The sequence below is a fragment of the Malaclemys terrapin genome, chromosome 9 (assembly GCF_027887155.1).
Source record: "Malaclemys terrapin pileata isolate rMalTer1 chromosome 9, rMalTer1.hap1, whole genome shotgun sequence".
Classification (NCBI taxonomy): Eukaryota; Metazoa; Chordata; order Testudines; family Emydidae; genus Malaclemys; species Malaclemys terrapin.
This window is the reverse complement of record NC_071513.1, coordinates 49858265-49882368: the sequence shown is the minus strand read 5'-3', so window position 1 is coordinate 49882368 and position 24104 is coordinate 49858265. Positions and strand designations below refer to the sequence as shown.

Here is a 24104-nt window from a genome sequence, read left to right as displayed (position 1 = left end):
CTTTTGCGTTAGCAGTATCCGTAGGGTCAGCCCCCTTGAGTGCAACACTCATGCGTTGGTATATCAGGTGCCGCTGGCCCTACGCCCTCTCAGCTCCTTCTTGCCGGCAACTCTGACAGAGGGGCAGGAGGGCAGGTAATGGAATGGACATGAGTAACACATCTCGAAGAACAACAGTAATGAAAGGTAGATAACCATTTTTTCTTCTTCAAGCGCTTGCTCATGTTGATTCCATTCTAGGTGACTCACAAGCAGTGTCCCTGGAGGTGGGCTCGGAGTTCACAGACGTGCGGATTGTAACACCGCTCTACCAAAGCCAGCGTTGTCTCGTGCTTGCTGGATAAGCACATAGTGAAACGTGAACATATCGATGGACGACCAGGTGGCGGCCCTGCAGATATCAGAAACTGGCACATGGGCCAGGAAGGCCACTGCTGAGGCTTGTGCTCTAGTTGAGTGGATGGTTACGATCTCTGGTGGAAGCGCCTTTGCCTGATCATAACAGAATCGGATACAGGGGGTGAGCCAAGATAAAATTCTCTGGGTGAACACTGGCCGACCTTTCATCCTATCTACCACCGTGACAAACAACCGCATTGACTTGCTAAATGGCTTGGGCCTTTCGATATAGAAGGCTAGCACTCTTCTGATATCCAGGGAGTGCAACCTATGTTCCTCCTCAGACTTATGAGGCTTTGGGAAGACTACTGGCAAGAATATGTTCTGGCTCATGTGAAAATGCAAAACCATCTTGGGCAGGAAAGCCAGATGTGGCTGCAGTTGAACCTTGTCCTTAAAAAATACTGTGTAGGGCAGCTCCGATGTACGTGCTCTAATCTCGGAAACCCTTCGGGCAGAAGTAATCGCCACCAGGAATGACACCTTGCAGGAGAGCAAAAGAAGGGAACAGGATGCTGTGACGTTATCTAATTAAAATATAACCACATAGATCATTGTTGCAACCATTGTACAATATTTGCTGCAAATATATAACAAAGGTAGTCGAGTGAGGTGTCTATGAAAAGGTTATGATTTGTTGGTTCTGATTATGCTATCTGTATGCATGTATCATTTTTGTATGTGAATTTATAAATATTGTCTCTATACTTGGACTTTAAATGTTTGCTCCTGAGGTAACGCCCTGCACATCTTGGAGGGACTATTCAAATTAAGTGGCTCATCAAGAAACACTTGGTTGACAACGGACCATGGGAGATGTCCATTTACACTGAGTGGACTGTCATGTAAATGTGCTGTCTGGAGTGTAGGTAATGGCTTCCTGCAATGACTGAGGGAAACTGGGCATAAACATATGACTTGCCCATGTGATTCCAAACTCCATCTTGTTGCTGTAATTTTCCACAATAAGAACAGTGGGATGCCCTCCACATGGCAAAAGCTATAAAAGGCCCTGGAAACACCTCCATTTGGTCTTCAATCCTGCTTCTTACCTCTGGAGAAACTTTGCTACAAACTGAAGTTCTGAACAAAGGACTGAATGATCCATCCAAACTGTGGATGTATTCTAGAGACTTGACTTAAGCCAGCAGTTTATTCCATCACTACTACAAGCCTGAACCAAGAACTTTGCCATTACTGTATGTAACTGATTCCTTTAACCAATTTTAACTTTCACCTTTCTTTCTTTTTATAAATAAACCTTTAGATCTTAGATACTCAGGGATTGGCATCAGCATGACTTTTGGGTAAGATCTAAATTATATATTGACTTGGGTGTGTGGCTGGTCCTTTGGGATCAGAAGAACCTATTATTTGATGAGACTGGTTATAAAGAACCACTCATCTCTGAATCCAGTGTTTTTGGTGGTGATATAAGAACTGGAATGCCTGAGGAAACTGCCTTTATGTTTTCTTGTTAGCCAGTGTGGTGAAACAGGAGTTTACTTTTGTGGCTGGTTTGGTATATCTTATAAAAAAAATAACCACCAGTTTTGGGTTGCATTTGCCCTACATCTCAGCAGTTCGTCCTGAACTTGGCATCCTCAGTTGTGACCCACTAGGGCACGGTTACAAGAAGGGAACAGAACACCAAGGGCTCAAAGGGGGCTTTCATGAGCCACGCAAGCACCAGATTCCAGGCTCACGGAGGGACTGGGTCCTGGACTTCGGGGTAGAGCCACTCCAGACTTTTTAAGAACTGGACGGTCATGTTATGTGCGAAGACCAACCTGCTCTGGAATGGAGGGTGAAAGGCTGATATAGCGGCCAAGTGGACCTTAACTGATGAAAGGGACAAACCCTGGACCTTCAGGTACATAAGGTAGTCCAGGATTAACTGCAGCAAGGCCTGCTCTAGCCTAACCTATTGGGCCTAGGCCCAGCACATGAATCGTTTCCATTTGGCCAGACAGATCGCTCTAGTGGAGGGCTTTCTACTACCCCGCAGGACCTGCTGGACTCGAGCCAAGCATTCCTGCTCCTCAGCAGTTAACCATGGAGCAACCAAACTGTGAGGTGCAGCACTGCCAGATTTGGGTGCAGGAGCCGACTGTGATTCTATGACAGAAGATCTGGCCAGAGGGGCAACTGCATCGGGGTCGTCAGGTTTTCTAAAATGTTTATCATTTTCGGTGCTTTCCTTTGGACTCTTTTCAGTTTGTCCACATATTTCCTAAAGTGTGGTGCCCAGAATTGGACACCGTACTCCAGCTGAGGCCTCACCAGTGCCAAGTAGAGTGGAAAAATGACTTCCCATGTCTTACATACAACACTCCTTTTAATACATCCCAGAATATTAGCCTTTTTTTTTTTTTTTTGCAACTGCATCACATTGTTCACTCATATTCAATTTGTGATGCACGATAACCCCAGAACCTTTTCAGCAGTACTACCATTTAGCCAATTAGTCCCCATTTTGTAGTTGTGCATTTGATTTTTTCTTCTTAAGTGAAGTACTTGCTGGATGCCATGGCTACAGTACTTTGACTTATCCTTACTGAATTTCATCTTGTTGAATTCAGACCAACTCTCCAATTTGTCAAGGTCAGTTTGAATTCTAATTCTGTCCCCCAAAGTGTTTGCATCCTCTCCCAGCAGGGTGTCATCCACAAATTTTGTAAGTATACTGTCCACTCCCTTATCCAAGTCATCAGTAAAAATACTGAACAGTACTAGACCCAGGACTGACCACCAAATACATCCTCTTAGTTTTACAGATGACCATTGATAACTACTTTTTGAGTACGGTCTTTCAACCAGTTGTGCACCCACCTTACAGTAATTTCATTTAGACCATATTTCCTTCGTTTGTTCATGTGGGACTATGTCTAAACACTTACTAAAATCAAGAGAATACCACATTTACTGTTCCTTCCCTCCTGTGGTGCCTATGCCAGTAACCTCACCAAAGAAGAAAATTAAGTTGATTTGGCATGATCTATTCTTGACAAATCCATGCTGGCTATTTCTTATAACTATTATCCTCTACGTGCTTACAAATTGATTGTTTAATAATTTGTTCCAGTATCTTTCTATGTATTGAAGTTTGGCTGACTGGTCTATAATTTCCCAAGTTGTCTTTGTTCCCCTTTTTTAAAATAGATACGTTAGCCCTTTTCCAGCCCTCTGAGACCACACCCTGAATTCTCAAAAGGTAATTGCTAACAGTTCAAAATTGCTTTAGCTAGTTCTTTAAGTACCCTAGGATGAATTTATAATATAATAATAGAGAGAGAGATATACCTATCTCATAGAACTGGAAGGGACCCTGAAAGGTCATTGAGTCCAGCCCCCGGCCTTCACTAGCAGGACCAAGTACTGATTTTGCCCCAGATCCCTAAGTGGCCCTCTGAAGGACTGAACTCACAACCCTGGGTTTAGCAAGCCAATGCTCAAACCACTGAGCTATCCCTCCCCCCTGCCACATACATCTAACTTATCAGAATATTGTTTAACCTTTCCCTATTTTGGCTTCCACTCTTTCCCCCTTGTCATGAATATTGTTTTGAGTATGTAGTTACCATTAAACTTTTTAGTGAAGACTGAAGCAAAAGAGGTATTAAACAACTCAGCCTTATTGATGTCATCAGCTCTCCTTCCCCACTAAGTAGAGGGCCTACACTTCCCTTTGTCTTTCCCTTGCTTCTAACATGTTTAAAGAACCTCTTCTTATTGCCTTTTATGTTCCTTGCTAAGTATAACTCATTTTGTGCCTTAGTCTTTCTGATTTTGTCTCCACATGTTCGTGTTATTCTTTGGTACTCCTCCTTAGCAATTTATCCATGTTTCCACTTTTTATAGGAGTCCTTTTTGACTTTCAGGTCATTAAAGAGCTCCTGATAGGAAGACTACTAAGAGGCCAATATGGCTCTATCTTTCCTTTGCATCAAAATAGTTTGCAATTGTGCATTAAATATTGTCTCCTTGAGAAACTGCCAGCTATCCTGGACTCCTTTATCCCTTAGATTTTCTTCCCAGTTCTCTGAGTTTGTTAAAGTCTGCTTTTTTGAAGTCCATTGTCCTTATTCTGCTGCTCTCACTCCTCCCTTTTCTTAGGATCATGATATCTATTATTTCATGATCATTTTCACCCATACGTTCTTCCACTTTCAGATTTACTACCAATTCCTTCATCTTGGTCAGAATCAAGTCTCAAATGACTGTTTCCCTGGTTACTTCCTCCACTTTCTAAAACACAAAGTTGTCCCTGGTACATTCCAAAAACTTGTTGGAAATGTATTTTGCCATACTACTTTTCGAACAGATGTCTGGGTAGTTAAAGTCTCCCATTATTACCAGGTCTCCAGTTTTGGATATTTCTGTTCATTCCATTCCATGAAAAAACTACAGAAGGAAAAAGTTTACTGCAAAAATTTAGTGGGTTGAAAATTGGGATAAACATGCCCCATTCTCCCCTTGCATATGTGATTAGCAATGGGGTGCAGGTGCACAGTCTGTAATCTGGCAACCATGTGGAGCCCAGGAATCTGAAGCAAATTCTGGCCCCAAACCCTGAAGATCTCCAAACATCTGCTGCAGGAGTGCCTGCTCTTTTATGAACCTCTCATACCCTTAACTACAGCAATGGGCAGCGTGACTCACACAGCTACCATAACTGCATATTACATAACACCCAGAGGTACATTAAAGCCACAGAAAGAAACTTGCAGCAAGCTGAAACAAGTAGCATTAGCTCCCAAGTGGCAATTTGCCCTATAATTGAATTCCAAAGTTCTGGGCTCATGGTGTATAGAGTGTCTACTCAGAAATTCCGACCCCTTATGGCTGGCCATGCCTTCTTCAGTCTTGCATATTTGACAACGTCACTGTAAAACAGGATTGTCCAGCACTTCACAATTGGTGGTAGGCCTGCCTAATAGCCTCTCATCCTTGTCACCCAATCCAAACAGACCTCTTTTGTGAACTTTTGTTTCTCTCCCCACCATGCAGCAAAGGGAGCATATGGCCCCAAATTACTAGTTTTAGCAGTAGGCAAATTTACATATGAAGCACCAGTACTATAAGCAACATTCCTATTAAAAAGAAAATACACAGGAATTACATACTGAACATACTCATAACTATCGTTACTATTTAATATTTTAAAATACACATGCTTATGTCTAATGAGGGCCAAGACAGATATAGGAAGTGGAAAGCCTTAGAAGAGCAAGGTAGGGACATTGAGGAGGTGGGGGAGACCTTTACTACAATAACTGAAGGATGAAGCCAAAAAGTATCCTTTAGGGCATTTTAAAAAAATCCACTTGCTTTACAAAATTATGGACTTAAGTATTTCTACTAACATTTAGAAGACTTGTTTCAAACAGTGCCATGGCTATAGGTATGGCTAGACTTACATGGACTTCTGGGTGTAGCTTGATAAGAAACCTTTTTCTCTTGAAGCTTAATTTACGGACCTTAGACCAGTTGAAGGTGTTGATTTTTGTGGTACCCTAAATGAAAAACAAAATTATTTATGGCTAGCAAGAAATGTTTACAGTCAAGTTGTATCTTGAACAATAACAAGTGTCCTTCCTTGCCCCCAAAATTCATTGTATTCCAATCTATTTTCAATTTATTCCTTTGATCAGGCTTTATCTGCTTTGCAATATCATTCATAGATTAATAGAAAACATAGGGTCTTCAAGCAGATATTGAAGGACAATATCAGTTACTTTGTGGTATATACGTTTTAGATAGGTATTTTTGGTTTTTTGTTTTTGTAAACTTTCCGTTGTTCATTCTACCCAAGGATAGCTCTACAAAATCCAATTTAACTGCTCACCTGGGTTGAGTTTCCCAGGTGTCATCAATATCTGCAGAAGTTACTCATCTTGTGCAGTAACGATGGTTCTTCAAGATGTGTCCCCCTATGAGTGCTCCACCATAGGTGTGTAACTTCCTGCACTGCTGATTGGAGAACTTAAGTAGCAATGCTCATTGGGCCCTCCTCGTGCTGTGTCACGAGGCTAGCCAGCGCACTCAGGCTAATCGTCCTCAGTGCCTTCTCTAACACAGAGTCATAAACGAGAACTCAGAACTAGAGGGGAGGAGAGCAGGTTGTGGAGCACCCAAGGGGGACACATCTTTAAGAACCATTGTTACTGCACAAGGTGAGTAACTTCTTCTTTGACTAACATTCCTATGGGTGCTCCATTTTAGGTGGCTCCCGAGCAGTACCCCTTTTGGAGGGCTGGGACTTCGAAGTTGGGTTAGTTACAGATGACAGTACTGTGAAGGCGAAGATGGCATCGGAGGTGGAGTCCCCCGTGATAGCATAGTGTTCTGCGAAAGTGTGGACTGAAGCCCATGTCCCCACTCTGCAGATCTCTGTGATGGGACATGCTTGAAGAAGGCGACAGATGAGGAGATCAATCTTGTGGAATGTATATAGATCCAGGGGTGGGGAAGGAGGAGATCACGTTAAGAATTTGGTAGCACTGTCTGATGCAATTCAAGACTCACTTAAGAATGTCTTTGGGCTGATATTGCTGAGCCCTTGGTTCTTTCCACCACAGAGGTGAAAAGTCTAGGGGACTTCCTGAAGGCCTTTGTCCTATCAAGGTAGAAGACCATGGCTCTCCTGACATCTAGGGTATGTAGTATAACCTCCCTATTGTCTTGGTGAGGTTTGGTGTAGAAGACTGGAAAGTGAATTGTTTGATTCATGTGAAACAGGGAGGTTACCCCAGGGATGAATTTTTGATGTAGCCGGAGTATAACCTTGTCAGGAAAAAATACTGTGTAAGGGAGATACGCCATCAGAGTTGCTATCTTTCCTACCCTTCTGGCTGAGATCGTTGCTATTAGTAAGGCCGTTTTCACTGAGAGGTATGTTAGCGAACAGGTGGCCATTGGTTCAAAGGGGGGGCCTAGTCAGCACTTTCAGAACCAGGTTTAGGGAATCGAGGTTGAAAGAAGAGGTTGATACCACCCTTAAGGAATCTTTTAGTGATTCGGTGTGACAGTACCATTAAAGGCTGTAATAGCTGATAGATGGACCCTAAGAGAGCTTAGGAATAATCCTGACTTTTTAAGGGTCAGAACATAGGACTAGAATATGTAGAAGAGTTAATGACATTGGAGAGATTTGTTGGGAAATGAACCAAATCTGAAACCTGGACCATTTCTGACAGTAAGTACGTTGTGTGGTGGACTTTCTACTGTGTAAATAGAACCTCCTCTACTTCCTTTGAACATGAACTTTCTAGGTGCTGGAACCAAGCAGGAGCCTGCGAAAGGAGGTGCAGATAGGTCGGGAGAGAGATCAGCGGGCACATCACAAGCTGTATCAGGTAAGGATACCAGGTCTGCCTCAGCCAAGTAGAGGCAATCAGGATGACGTGAGCTCCATCCCTGTTTATTTTTAACAGGAGCTTCAGCAGAAGAGGAAACTGAGGAAAGGTGGAAAGAAGGTCCTTGTCCCAGGGGAGAAGAAGAGCATCGCCCAGAGACTGCTGTCCCATCTCCACCCTGGAGCAGTAGCATCGACACTTGTTCTGGTGAATGGTGAACAAGTCTATGGATGGTGTTCCCCATTGTGTGAACAGGTTGTGGAGTACTGATGGGTACATCTCCCACTCATTATTTTGTGGGAATTTGCAACTGAGGTTGTCCACTATCGAATTCTGCGTGCCCAGGAGGTAAGCTGCGGGATAATGTGATGTTGTGAGAGATGCACAGGTTCTATAGTCTCACAGCCTCCATGCATAGGGAGGGCGACCTGGCCCCCGGCGACGCTTGATGTAATACATGCAGGCTATGTTGTCTGTTAGGATCTTTGCATGTGATCCTGCGATCAGCAGAAGAAAATAGGCGCAGGCATTCCTGACCGCTCTCAGTTTGAAGAGACTGAAGTGTAGAGACAACTCTGCATGTGACCATTTGCCTTGTGTCATTAGGCCATTTAAATGTGCTCCCCACCCTATGAGTGATGAGTTGGTGGTAAGAAAGAATGATGGTGACATGTATGAGAAGGGGATCCTTTTGCACACATTGGTTGGGTCCTTCCACCTGTTTAAGGAATTTTTGAGCCTGGTGGGTAGTGACAGGTTTGTCCAGCCTGTCCCTGTTTGGTCTGTAAACTGAACTAAACCATAATTGGAGACATCACATGTGGAATTTGGCGTGTGGTATCACCACAATGCCTGCTGCTATGTGTCCAAAAAGTTGGAGGCAGAGTCAGGGCAGTATCTGTGGACTGTACTGAATGGTGTTTAGGAGTGAAGCCAGGGATAGGAACCTATGCTGAGGTAGGAGGGCTTTTGCCTGTATGGCGCTGTGACAGAGTGTGCATACCCCGCACGAGGAGAGAAAGGTTTAATCCCACACTATGGGCAGAGGAAGTCCCGGCCCTCGGACCGTGCTGAGCATGCTCCAACTGCTGTGCTACTATAAAGATGAGCAACTCAGCTCAGTCTGGGCTAGTCACTGAGGAGGAATCACGATTGGTGGAGGCTCCAGGCCAGGAGCCCCTAACTACGAGAGCCAGAGATCCCAGGGACTACACCAGAAACGTGCTACCTACACCCAATTGGCAGGAGTCAGAATTCCTGGGAGCTACCCACACCAGGGAACCCGGAGACCCCAACAATACACAGTCTACTGCTTCAGGAAACACAGTAGGAAGTGGCCCAAGGAGGCGGAATGAGTGGTATCTGCAACCCATGTAAGGTCAGCGTGTTGCGGTAGGATCCCCGCTAACTGGATGGTGAACACACTCACCGCTGACAGGGCCCTGGGCTGGGACCTGGTGGAGTTGGGTGGGCTGGGATCCCTCTAGCCCCATCACCACCCACCCCGGATCTGGCCATGGATGGTTGCGGCAGTTGTGGAAAGTGGTCTCGCGGCGCCTCAACCTGCCCGTCAAAAGGGATATTTATATGCAGGCGGTTTGGACAAGGTTTGCAGACCAGACGGTTTGCACTTCAGGAATTTCTCTTTCTTTCTCTTTGGTTCTTAATGGTGCTGAGGTTAATATTGAGCCACATATGGTCTGTGTTGAGACTGGGGACTAAAACACCTCTTTTACCCCAGTGTACAGATTCCCAGCAACCTCAGGGTAGCCCTGGAATCCTTCAGGATATGAAGGGAGGCATTGGTCTTTTTGGCGAAGAGCTTCGTACCCTCAAAAGGAAAATTTTCCACTATGGACTGCACCTCTTTCGGGAATCCTGATAAGTGGAGCCATGATGATCGTTGCATCACCATCGCTGTGGAGATGGACCTACCTGCCGTGTTGGTGCATGGAGGACCAATTGTAGTGATGTTTTTGCTACTAATTGTCCCTCTTCTATGATGGCTTTAAAATATTGCTGATGTCCTTTGGCCAGTTTGTCAATAAAGTCGTTAAATTTGTAAATGGTTAGCCTGCACACTCTGTCTAGCCAGTGGTGCAGCATGAAGAGAGACAATGCATGTGTGGGCCCAATGGACACAGCTACCAAAGTTCTCTTATCAGCAGCACAGGGATGAAGTCACACCTACAGTGGAGCACCCATAGGGCCATATGAGCAAATGCTGAAGGAACTGGGTATGTTTAATTTGGAAAAAGAGGAGATTAAGGGGGGACATGATAGCGGTCTTCAACTACTTGAAAAGCTGCCATAATAAAAGATGGAGAAAGGTGGTTCTCTCTTGCCACAGAGGGCAGCACAAGAGGCAATGGGTTCAAACTACAGTATAGCAGATTTAGATTAAATCTCAGGGAAAACTTCCTAACTGTAAGAACAGTTGAACAATGGAACTGACTGCCAAGGGAGGTTGTAGAAGCTCCTTCACTGGAAGTTTTCAAAAGGAGGCTGGATAGCCATCTGTCTTGGATGGTTTAGCAATAAACCCTGCATCTTGGCAGAGGGTTAGACAGGATGACCCTTGCGGTCCCTTCTGACCCTATGATTCTGTGATATAAAGTCAGCTATTAAAAAAGTCAGAAGAGATTTGTAGATTAAAGTGACTGACAGTTACTTAAGGAATTATAATCAAAAGGAAGATGTACATATCTGGTATTATTTCTCCAACCTACCTGGAATACTAGTACGCCCATGTGTGAAACAGCCAGGCTAATTTTGGACCCCTCACGGTCAGATGCAAGATGAAATCTAACGCCATACATCTCCAGTTTCCGAGCAATTTCAAGCACCTGGAAATCTGACTCAGCAGGAGTTTGGCCCCTCCAATAAGGAATAGAAGCATAAAAATAGAGAATATTAAAAACAACCTGATTTTATACTACTTCCAAAGGGTCCAAAGTAATTAATCTTTATGTCCAGAACTAAGCAATAATTTTCTGCCTAATTTACAGACAATTTCACTCCATGAAAGTATTACTGCTACCTTTGTAATTTGAACAACAAAATATATCTGAGGGAAACTGATACAGAGAAGCAAATGAACACTGGTATGAAGGTTATCGGATTCAAAACCCAGGAGGTCAACAGATCACTGTCCAAACAGGAATCCTGTTCAGTTTGATTTCTTGCTTAGGAATACATCGATATATCCAGAAAACAAGGGGGAAATTGAGAATATTGCATAATAGCATGACAGAAACATAGCAAATGTTGCAACAATACAGGACAATCTAAATTATAAAATCAGATTAGAATTATCCAGATAACATTGTATGAAATTAAGTATACAGTATATTCATAGAATCATAGAATATCAGGGTTGGAAGGGACCTCAAGAGGTCATCTAGTTCAACCCCCTGCTCAAAGCAGGACCAATTCCCACTAAATCATCCCAGCCAGGGCTTTGTCAAGCTGGGCCTTAAAAATCTCCAAGGAAGGAGACTCCACCACCTCCCTAGGTAACGCATTCCAGTGCTTCACCACCCTCCTAGTGAAATAGTGTTTCCTAATATCCAACCTGGACCTCCCCCACTCCAACTTGAGACCATTGCTCCTTGTTCTGTCATCTGCCACCACTGAGAACAGCCGAGCTCCATCCTCTTTGGAACCCCCCTTCAGGTAGTTGAAGGCTGCTATCAAATCCCCCCTCATTCTTCTCTTCTGGAGACTAAACAATCCCAGTTCCCTCAGCCTCTCCTCATAAGTCATGTGCTCCAGCCCCCTAATCATTTTTGTTGCCCTCCGCTGGACTCTTTCCAATTTTTCCACATCCTTCTTGTAGTGTGGGGCCCAAAACTGGACACAGTATTCTAGATGAGGCCTCACCAATATCGAATAAAGGGGAATGATCACGTTCCTCGATCTGTTGGCAAGGCCCCTACTTATACCGCCCAAAATGCCATTAGCCTTCTTGGCAACAAGAGCACACTGTTGACTCATATCCAGCTTCTCATCCACTGTGACCCCTAGGTCCTTTTCTGCAGAACTGCTACCTAGCCATTCGGTCCCTAGTCTGTAGCAGTGCATGGGATTCTTCCGTCCTAAGTGCAGGACTCTGCACTTGTCCTTGATGAACCTCATCAGGTTTTTTTTGGCCCAATCGTCTAATTTGTCTAGGTCCCTCTGTATCCGATCCCTACCCTCTAGTGTATCTACCACGCCTCCTAGTTTAGTGTCATCTGCAAACTTGCTGGAGGATGGTGTGGACTGCACTCTCATTAATAACGATATTAAACAAAACCGGCCCCAGGACTGACCCTTGGGGCACTCCCCTTGAAACCGGCTGAAAACTAGACATGGAGCCATTGATCACTACCCGTTGAGCCCAACGATCTAGCCAGCTTTCTATCCACCTTATAGTCCATTCATCCAGCCCATACTTCTTTAACTTGGCGGCAAGAACACTGTGGGAGACCATATCAAAAGCTTTGCTAAAGTCAAAGAATAACACATCCACTGCTTTCCCCTCATCCACAGAGCCAGTTATCTCATCATAGAAGGCAATTAGGTTAGTCAGGCACGACTTCCCCTTGGTGAATCCATGCTGACTGTTCCTGATCACTTTCCTCTCCTCTAAGTGTTTCATAATTGATTCCTTGAGGACCTGCTCCATGATTTTTCCAGGTACTGAGGTGAGGCTGACTGGCCTGTAGTTCGACGGATCCGCCTTCTTCCCTTTTTTAAAGATGGGCACTACATTAGCCTTTTCCCAGTCATCCAGGACCTCCCCCGATTGCCATGAGTTTTCAAAAATAATGGCTAATGGCTCTGCAATCTCATCCGCCAACTCCTTTAGCACCCTCGGATGCAGCGCATCCGGCCCCTTGGACTTGTGCACATCCAGTTTTTCTAAATAGTCCCGAACCACTTCTTTCTCCACAGAGGGCTGGTCACCTTCTCCCCATATTGTGCTGCCCAGTGCAGCAGTTTGGGAGCTGACCTTGTTCGTGAAGACAGAGGCAAAAAAAGCATTGAGTACATTAGCTTTTTCCACGTCCTCGGTCACTAGGTTGCCTCCCTCATTCAGTAAGGGGCCCACACTTTCCTTGACTTTCTACTTGTTGCTAACATACCTGAAGAAACCTTTCTTGTTACTCTTAACATCTCTTGCTAGCTGCAACTCCAAGTGTGATTTGGCCTTCCTGATTTCACTCCTGCATGCCTGAGCAATATTTTTATACTCCTCTCTGGTCATTTGTCCAATCTTCCACTTCTTGTAAGCTTCTTTTTTGCGTTTAAGATCAGCAAGGATTTCACTGTTTAGCCAAGCTGGTCGCCTGCCATATTTTCTATTCTTTCTACACATGGGGATGGTTTGTTCCTGAAACTGCAATAAAGATTCTTTAAAATACAGCCAGCTCTCCTGGACCCCTTTGCCCTTTATGTTATTCATCCAGGGGATCCTGCCCATCTGTTCCCTGAGGGAATCAAAGTCTGCTTTTCTCTAGTCCAGGGTCCGTATTCTGCTGCTCTCCTTTCTTCCTTGTGTCAGGATCCTGAACTCGACCATCTCATGATCACTGCCTCCCAGGTTCCCATCCACTTTTGCTTCCTCTACTAATTCTTCCCTGTTTGTGAGCAGCAGGTCAAGAAAAGCTCTGGCCCTAGTTGGTTCCTCCAGCACTTGCACCAGGAAATTGTCCCCTACACTTTCCAAAAACTTCCTGGATTTTCTGTTCATGGCTGTATTGCTCTCCCAGCAGATATCAGGGTGATTAAAGTCTCCCATGAGAACCAGGGACTGCGATCGAGCAACTTCTGCTAGTTGCCAGAAGAAAGCCTCGTCCACCTCATCCCCCTGGTCTGGTGGTCTATAGCAGACTTCAACCACGACATCACTCTTGTTGCTAACACTTCTCAACTTTATCCAGAGACTCTCAGGTTTTTCTGCAGTTTCATACCGGAGCTCTGAGCAGTCATACTCCTCTCTTACATACAATGCAACTCCCCCACCTTTTCTGCCCTGCCTGTCCTTCCTGAACAGTTTAGATCCATCCATGACAGTACTCCAGTCATGTGAGTTATCCCACCAAGTCTCTGTTATTCCAATCACATCATAGTTCCCTGACTGTGCCAGGACTTCCAGTTCTCCCTGCTTGTTTCCCAGGCTTCTTGCATTTGTGTATAGGCACTTAAGATAACTCATCAATCGTCCCTCTTTCTCAGTATGAGACAGGAGTCCTCCCCTCTTGCGCTCTCCTGCTTGTGCTTCCCCCCAGGATCCCATTTCCCCACTTACCTCAGGGCTTTGGTCTCCTTCCCCCAGTGAACCTAGTTTAAAGCCCTCCTCACTAGGTTAGCCAGCCTGCTGGCGAAGACGCTCTTCCCTCTCTTCGTTAGGTGGAGCCCGTCTCTGCCTAGCACTCCTCCTTCTTGGAACACTACCCCATGGTCGAAGAATTCAAAGCCTTCTCTCCGACACAACCTGCGTAGCCATTCGTTGACTTCCACGATTCGACGGTCTCTACCCAGGCCTTTTCCTTGCACAGGGAGGATGGACGAGACCACCACTTGCGCCTCAAACTCCTTTATCCTTCTTCCCAGAGCCATGTAGTCTGCAGTGATCCGCTCAAGGTCATTCTTGGCAGTATCATTCGAAGCATATGCACTTCATTTAAATAAAAAAAAATCTAGGAAAACCTAATATAATCAGACCCTATGCATTCTATGGTCATAGAATTTACCCACTGCCACAGAATCCAAAACCCTAGGTCTCTTTTTTAAAAATATCACATTTATACCCCTTACAGTTGCTTAGATAATGGTGAAAACCAATGGAGTTTGCAAACTTTCTGAGTTTGCAAGGAGCCTGAAATAATAGTTCAGAGAGGTGTGACTTGCCATCAGACTTCATGATGCCGCAGTCACAGAATTCAGCATGTTTTTTGCCATGGAATTGTCCCCCTCATCTTCCTGCACTGCCAAAACATGCCTGCACCTTCTCGTTTTCCATCTTTCCCTACCAGGGGAGTCAATTGGATTTCAGCATACCCTTCCATAGAGCACAGCAGCAGGGCATCAGGAAAACAAGTCAAGTCTAGCTTGCTGCCAGGGAGTGGGTGGAACCTAAAGTGTAGACTGTTCACCGGAGCTTGCCAGGATGAACACTACAATAGATAGACAATACCATGGGAGCAGAGAAGATGAGATACTGAAGTTGGCTTCAAGCTCCCAATTTCCATGATACATACTGAGGTAAGGAGCTATTGAGCAAGGCCACCTGGACAACATTTTAACTGCTGAGACCCATAGATGTGGACTGCCCAGAAAACAGTGAAGAACAGGGTCTTCAAGAGTAACCTTTGCTAAAAATAATGACCGCCAAATTTACATCAAATTAGTGTTTTCAACTGTAAATCATAGTTTGTGAGTTTGAGGGTGACAACCCTCATGGAGATAGGAATTAAGGATATTTCACAAAGCCAGAATAAAAAGAACATTGCCATGGAATTTAGGAGTTCTTGCCACACAATTTAGTCCCACAGTGCTGCAGAATACGCAAGGGTCTGATTATAATAGGAGTTTGGTGTAACTGTCTGACAAAGGCAACCTCAAAATGTAGAGGTTCGGCAACATAACACTATGCTAAAAGATCTCGCGATTACTATAGCACTATTTCTGATAAAGTGCTGTTTTTGCCATCTACATTAGTGCACTGCATACAAAAAAGGGCAACAAATGGAATTTTTCATACAACAGTTTAATGGAAAGAAACTGGATGATGGAGGAAGGGTAGAGAGCTGGGAAAAATAAAGGAACTCAGCAATTTTTGCTTAGAACTGACTAGCCCCAGTACAGGCTGTATTTATGTATGCCATGTTAAAACATGCTTTTAGAAAAAAATTTACCCAGGGAACAGCTCTCCCCCCCGTAATAGACATTCAATTAGTTTAGAATAGACTATATGCTATTTAGGGTATGATCTGTCTATTTTTGTATACTATCCTGTACCAAGTATAACATGGAGCATTAAATAAATTAATAATATTTTCCTGCAATACCCTTTCCTTCTTCTAGCCTTTTTTTTTTTAGATGCCTACTCCTAACAGTTTATAGAGTTACCATTAAGACCAGACATCTTTGTTCTATTTCTAAAAACTAATGTTTTTCTGTTGAACATGTCCAGATGAATTATTAATAATTAAAGTAGAATTTATGGAAATAGGGACCTCTTAACTGCATGTATGGACCATCTTTAAAATTAATACCAGTACAACCATAGAACACATTCAGAATGCAATCCTTTTAAATATGAACAAGTACTGCAGGAATCATGATTCTCTGACTCTTACAAATGGTTACATACTGGAAAATCATTGTGCCACACAGGTTCTGGGTGAGTACAAGGTGGTTAAAACATTCAGTATAGTTTCTACTGCTTTATTCTGTAAGAACAACGAGTACTTGTGGCACCTTAGAGACTAACAAATTTATTTGGGCATAAGCTTTTGTGGGCTAAAACAGACTTCATCAGATCCAGGGAGTGGAAAATACAGTAGGAAGATATATAGAACAGTACATGAAAAGATGGGAGTTACCTTACCAAGTGGGGGGGTCGAGAAATTCAATTAAAGTGGACTATTATCAACAGGATGAAAAAAATCACTTTTGTAGTGGTAATCAGGGTGGCCCATTTCAAACAGTTGACAAGAAGGTGTGAATAACAGTAGGGGGAAATTAGCATAATAAATGTGTTAGTCTCTAAGGTGCCACTAGTACTCCTCGTTGTTTTTGCTGATATAGACTAACATGGCTACAACTCTGAATCCTGCTTTTATTCTGTATTAACTTTGAAAAAATATTGATCTTCACAACGGCAAAGGCTGAAAAGATTTTTTCCCCCAATTACAAAAATTTCAGGGGTTCAAATGGAGTTCAGTATTGTCAAAGATGTAGTCTATATCGTGTTTTTCATCAAATTTGAGTATGATGTAGCCAAATAAACTTTATATACAAAGTATAATTACAACAGTATGACTTTTGTGAGCAGATAAGGCCTAAGTTGCATCTCTGTGGGATAAGTGATAAAAGGCTGGAAATATAAATTTTGGCCATAAATTCACACATTACACAACTTCAAGCATAGAGTGTATAACACAATGAGCCAAACTCATTCCTGGTGTAATGCCACAATCTCAGAAAGAGGATGTTAGGGCTTTATGTAAAAAATAAAATTACAGAAATGTGGTACAACATGGTGGCTGAAGAATTTGGAATATGTCCAATAAAACTTCTAGGCACAAACTCAGGTGAGTAACTTGAGTACTATTTTATTACATATAAAAACCGCCAGAGGTTAACTATTCAAATTTATCTAATAAAGTTAAGAGCATAATACCTGTCAGAAAGAACAGAATTTTTAAAAAACTGCCTGCACCTACAATACAAGGAACTTTCTAAAGTGGGGAATACTAGGAATGAAGACAAGCAGCTCATACTGCACAGAAAACATTTATAAATGAGAAGCAGTTTCAAAGTAATTATCCTCCGATGTTTGCTGTAGACTAATCTGCACAGACTGGTCTGAAAACAATCTGGTCTAATTTTGTTCATCCATTAAGTAGATAAATCTACTTAGGCTTCCCCAAGTCAATGGAAGACAACCTGCCTATTAAAGGTATTTTCCAACAAGAACTGCCTTCAGTACAGAAGGTCTCAATGCAAGGTTTCCTTATAGCTGGATCCATATGGAGACAATATTTATTATCACAACATCCATACAGTAATAGGGAAGATCAAACTCTAATCCAGATACTGATAAGTGTCCCGTGCTTTATATAGTTTTTAAAACCTACAATTAATTTAGATTTTTGGCTTGAAGAGGCAAAAGCATTGCATATTTAGAAATTGCATTGGTGAGAAAAGTAGAATTTCAGATTCTGCACAAGGATCTATATTCACAACCTATTTCCAAAGATACCTCGATGAGGCTGGCTTTAGCACAAGATAAGTCTGTTACAAGGGTCAGGTACTGGTTAGCCTGATGACCACTCGAGACCAAGACCACTGTGGCTCTTCTGCTGTCACCTTGTTCTCTTCCACCCTCCAGCCACAAAATTGATATATTCACTTATTGTGTATTGTTTAAATCCTAAATTGTGAACTCTCTGAGGCAGGAACTGGCCTTGTGTTGTTTGTATAATGCCTAGTACAAGAGAAGTCTAATCCCTATTTGGGGTCTTTAGGTATACTAGAATATAAAGTGGTCAACTTTGGATCTTGAGAGGCACACATCTACAGAGCTGTACCATTAAGACACTATTTTGGCACTGAGTAAACAGATCTGAAAGATTAAATGTAGAAGCCATATTTTACACACAAAAAATTAATCACTCATTTTAAGAAGCACAATATAAGCTTTAAAATTCTATCACAGTGAAAACATTTATTTTCCTTTTAATCTAGAACTGCTGTTGGAATCACTGCTTCGATTTCATGTTGCACTGTATTATTCTACTGGTTTTATCAGGTGGGGTGAACTCATGTATTAATGATTTATATTACCATAGTACTTAGCCGTCCTAGTCATGGACAATATCACACAATATCAGCCTGAAGAAATTAAGCATTATCCAAGTAGGTGTACACAACATGCTCTGACTTTCACATCCACATACTGAATAGAGCCTTGTGGTATATTAAGTTATATAAAGACAAACTGAAATTGCCTATTGGATATACTGCAGAGAAATGTAGTACTCAGAATAGGGCCAGGCAAGTAAAGGCAGAGCAGAAGCTGCAAATGCAGGAGACTTGAAACTGAGAAAGGAAATAATATGTAGCAGTAGAGGAAAGCCAAAAAACCTGGAGACACTCCAACCTGTCAGTAACAGTTCATTCTTCCTTGTCAGACCAGAAGTGTTGCCACCAGAAAAGCTAATTCAAACGTCAGTGTCATGGAAGAACAAATCATCTCTCATATTGAAACACTAAAAATAAGAGAAGCTGAGAAGGAGGAAAAAGGAGGGGAATAAAAATGAAGGACAAAGGTGAAAAGAGAAATCAAGAGAACAGAAAAGAAGGCTAGTGCTGTGTGCTGCCATAAAGGAGATCAGGTTTCCGTTGTCTATTCAGGTCTCCCTCCTTCAAAGGAAAATGATGAGATGTGTGTAAACTGCGGGAAAATGTGGAAACTTCACAAATCAGACTAAAAAGATGAAGGATCCCCAACACCAATGAGATAAGGGAAAGGAAATGGAAGGATGTCACTCTTATTTTTAGATGTGCAAATGCTTCCAGATTACATCTATTACACAAACATTTTCCAGGAAAGGATGGAGATTTAAAATTTCTAACCAAAATTGCACAAGTAACCTTAATTTTGTCATTTCCTAATTTGCCTGTTTCATTTTGCAACATTAACATTCTTTTAAAAGTAGGGACTTTTTAAAAACAATATTTCTTACATTTAAAAAAAGAAAAATACAGTAAAGAAATTCCATAATATTCATTTATTTGCTATACAGCAGTAGAATGCTTTGCTCTGTGCAATATGTACAATCAATAATAGCTCAGTGGTTTGAGCATTGGCCTGCTAAACCCAGGGTTGTGAGTTCAGTCCTTGAGGGGCCACTTAGGGATCTGGGGTAAAATCAGTAGTTGGTCCTGCTAGTGAAGGCAGGGGGCTGGACTCTATGACCTTTCAAGGTCCCTTCCAGTTCTAGGAGATAGGATAGGAATAAAAAACAAACCATTTTCTCATTCTACATATACCTTTATGTATCATACAAAAGTAGGTAGGACTCCTTAAGAGCCCTGCTTCCTTCAACATACTCCTTCACAAATCATTCCATAACCATACCTATGAAAACCAAAATTTCACTATTTGTTATCCACACACATGCAATGAAATCTCGAGACAGTGCTGAATCAGTAGCAGTTTTCAACTTGTACTGCACACACACCAGGTGCTGTACCAATGTAATGATAAGGAATGGTATGTTTTATTGTTTAATATAATCCAGGGTGAATGCGCATATTACATTTTATTAAATCCTTACAATTTGGCTAAATTAAATTTCATTAGCCCAATTTTCATTAACCCAATGAAAGATATTCTCTTCATACTTCACAGAGTATAAAATATCCATACTATGGAATTTATTTATAATTACTGAATTATAAACAAGGCCCTATGTAACCAGTGGCAAGTGGAAATTATATTCTGCAACTGGAAATTCTGGGACAGTCTTACACAAACTATAAAATACTTAAAGAAATTAAAATAGAAAAGGAATTAGTTTAAAAACATTACTACTCAGACCATAAGGTCTTTAGCAAAGAAGGCCATCATGATAATGCATACAGTATTAAAACTGTATTGTAAAGTTATTGCAGGTGAACAGAATGTTTTCACCCTCCTTATTTCTCCCTACCTCCTGCAAAATTAAAAACATTAGATCTAATGAGACTTAATTTGTCTAACAAAAATGAATAGCAGTTAAAAGAAAAAATGCACCTTGTATGAGTGACCACTAATGAGGTTGCTGTAATATACTGTATTTGGCAAGGTTTAGCGTATAAATTGATGCCATTATCGTGGTTTTGCTTTCACCTACCAACAGCATTTAGCTTATGCCGTCTATATAAAGAAGCAAGCATGTGTAAAATTGTAAATGGCCTGTACTTCAGTCTCCTGGGGAAAGGTGTTCCGTGTCAGTTTGGCATTATTTACACTACGATTAGATCAAACTGTGCTAGAACTTTTTAAACACATAAATAAGTATTTTGGGGGGTTAAAAACTGGGGGGGGTTTAGCTGTAGATGAGGCCTAACTCCGTGCTCCTGCATCTAGATTCTTTTACTGCCCCCATCACCATGATATTTGAACTCGATCAAACAATTATCATCTTTCTAATTTTCCTGCACTGTTTCACCAATATGCTGTAATACTATAACATTTCCAAAAAGCCCACCAATAATCTGCACTTACAAGTGCTTCCTGTGAAACTCCAGTATCTTTCCTTGTACTCTTTCCTGGTTTGGCAAGTATTGGTTTGTTTTTAGGTGATCACGATCCCCAGATTCATCAAAATCCCCAATCTCCGCTATGATAAAAAGTAATAGAACATGTCAGAATTTAAAGAAACAATACTTTAGTAAAGAAAATAAAGTTAATAATCCTCAATTCTAACTTTTCTATAAAATACCGTTTACATAGTACTTTAACCTATTTGTTTTTACGATTACATTTATTGGCATTCCCACAGCTACAAGTTTTCACATGGGTTTTTTTCCATAAGAGACAGGAACAAACTATCAATCAATGAGTTACCTTTATTTCTAAAAAGTCATATCAGACTAATTCCTTCCAATACTGTGAATTAGGAAGCCGTGGTTGGGACTTAAGTGTGGTCTACACACAAAGCTGCAGAGCAGTTTAAATGTAACTTGGTGTTTAGCTTGCACCAGTAATTTACAGGTGCAAACTATACAGATTTAAACCAGGTTTAAACTGATGAATGTCCACATAGGGCTTTACACCTTTTAATTAAAATTAGTTTTAAACAGATTTAAGTTAAACCAATGCAATTTCTGTGTAGACAAGCTCAGAGAAGTTTTGTAGAATCATGATACACATATTTCAATTTAAGCTTCAAAAAGGATTGCTATAAAAACATCAGAATTTAAAAAAAAATAGCAACAGAGGGTCCTATGGCACCTTTAAGACTAACAGAAGTATTGGGAGCATAAGCTTTCGTGGATAAGAACCTCACTTCTTCAGGTGCAAGTAATGGAAATCTCCAGAAGCAGGTATAAATCAGTATGGAGATAATGAGGTTAGTTCAATCAGGGAGGGTGAGGTGCCATTGGAATACAAGCTGTCAGGAACAGTATCCCTGATGATGACACAGCACAACTTATTGCTGAGCTCTGTGACTTTATCCTCACGCACAATTATTTCAAATTTGGTGACAATATATACCTCCGGACCAGTGGCACCAGTACGGGCACCCACATGGCCCCACAATATGCCAACATTTTTATGGCTGACCTGGAACAACGCTTCCTCAGCTCTCGTCCACTCATGCCCCTTCTCTACCTACGCTATATTGATGACATCTTCATCATCTGGACCCATGGGAAGGAGACCCTGAAAGAATTCAACCTTGATTTAAACAGCTTCCACCCCACCATCAACCTCAGCCTGGACCAATCTACACGGGAGGTCCACTTCCTAGACACCACCGTACAAATAAGCGATGGCCACATTAACACCACCCTATACCGAAAACCCACCGACCACTACGCCTACCTTCATGCCTCCAGCTTCCACCCCGGTCACACCACACGATCCATCGTCTACAGCCAAGCACTGAGGTACAATCGCATCTGCTCCAACCCCTCAGACAGAGGCCAACACTTACAAGATCTTCACCAAGCATTCCTCAAAACTACGATACCCACACAAGGAAATAAAGAAACAAATCAACAGAGCCAGACGTATACCCAGAAGCCTCCTGCTACAAGACAGGCCCAAAAAAGAAACCAACAGAACTCCACTGGCCATCACCTCCAGTCCTCAGCTTAAACCTCTCCAACGCATCATCAGTGATCTACAACCCATCCTGGACAATGATCCCTCACTTTCACAGACCTTGGGAGGCAGGCCAGTCCTTGCCCACAGACAACCCGCCAACCTTAAGCATATTCTCACCAGCAACCACGCACCGCACCATAACAACTCTAACTCGGGAACCAACCATGCAACAAACCTCGATGCCAACTCTGCCCACATATCTACACCAGAAACACCATCACAGGACCTAACCGGATCAGCTACAACATCACCGGCTCATTCACCTGCACGTCCACCAATGTTATATATGCCATCATATGCCAGCAATGCCCCTCTGCTATGTACATTGGCCAAACTGGACAGTCATTACACAAGAGGATAAATGGACACAAGTCAAATATCAGGAATGGTAATATACAAAAACCTGTAGGAGAACACTTCAACCTCCCTGGCCACACAATAGCAGATGTAAAGGTAGCCATCTTACAGCAAAAAAACTTCAGGACCAGACTCCAAAGAGAAACTGCTGAGGTCCAGTTCATTTGCAAATTTGACACCATCAGATCAGGATTAAACAAAGACTGTGAATGGCTATCCAACTACAGAAGCAGTTTCTCCTCCCTTGGTGTTCACACCTCAACTGCTAGCAGAGCGCCTCACCCTCCCTGATTGAACTAACCTCGGTATCTCCATACTAATTTATACCTGCCTCTGGAGATTTCCATTACTTGCATTTGAAGAAGTGAGATTCTTACCCACGAAAGCTTATGCTCCCAATACTTCTGTTAATCTTAGGGTAGGTCTACACTTACCTCCGGGTCCAGCGGTAAGCAATCGATCTTCTGGGATCGATTTAGACGCGATAAATCGATCCCGGATCGATCCCAGAAGTGCTCACCGTCAACGCCAGTACTCCAGCTTGGCAAGAGGAGTACGCGGCATCGACGGGGGAGCCTGCCTGCCGCGTCTGGACCCGCGGTAAGTTCGAACTAAGGTACTTCAAATTCACCTACGTTATTAACGTAGCTGAATTTGCGTACCTTAGTTCGAAATGGGGGGTTAGTGTGGACCAGGCCTTAAAGGTGCCACAGGACCCTCTGTTGCTTTTTACAGATTCAGACTAACACGGCTACCCCTCTGATTTTTAAAAAATAGTTATGAAAAATACCATGAAAGTATCTTGTTTAAAATTAGGTTGACCTATAAAACCAAGAAGTTTTAAACAGGATCATCTTGTAAATATATTAAGCCCTAAATATTTATATTCCTTTGTCACCTTTGCTTTTCTAGCATCCTAAGATTCACTCCTGAAACGTGGCCACAGATGTTGATACTTACTCAGCTGTTCCATGTTGATTTGAAGTTCTCTCAAAAACACAAGTATGTGCTAGAAAATCCTTGGCAAGTTTTCATAGCACAAATCATTGGACATTATGTAAGATAGGTTTGGCCTTCCAATAAGTGGAGTCATATTTTATTATTGTGTCTGTTTCTTAAACATTTTTGGTTTGGGGGGGCAGGGAGAAAGGAAGAATTTATCCCCCTTTGTCTTACATTTAAGATCTGTAAATAAATGTCATTGCTTGTCTCTTTTAATCCTTAGGGCCAGATTTTCAATACTATTTTGGCACCTAAATGCCTTTGAAAATCTGGCCTTAGGGCCCTCAGGGCAAGCATCTTGAGGGTCCTAAACAGAAACCAAGTCCATTCAGCCTCCACCCTCACTTCCAAACAGGAGCCCACCACCTGCCTTTCCAATTCTCCCTTCTCTC

General features: G+C 42.4%; 1 protein-coding gene across 7 annotated transcripts in view; it reads right to left on the bottom strand.

Annotated features, from left to right (window-relative positions):
* Window positions 1-24104, bottom strand: part of FARP2 (FERM, ARH/RhoGEF and pleckstrin domain protein 2) — a 197296-nt gene that overhangs the window by 85307 nt on the left and 87885 nt on the right. For all 7 annotated transcript variants that reach the window (XR_008446209.1, XM_054039883.1, XM_054039877.1 and 4 more), the window contains exons 7-9: window positions 20746-20860; window positions 10487-10634; window positions 5820-5915 (exon numbers count right to left, since the gene is read on the bottom strand). Coding sequence is in view for 6 of the 7 variants with exons in the window: in XM_054039883.1 (XP_053895858.1) it covers window positions 5820-5915; window positions 10487-10634; window positions 20746-20860 (359 nt within the window). In the remaining variant the exon portion in view is untranslated. The remainder of the gene's footprint in view (window positions 1-5819; window positions 5916-10486; window positions 10635-20745; window positions 20861-24104) is intronic.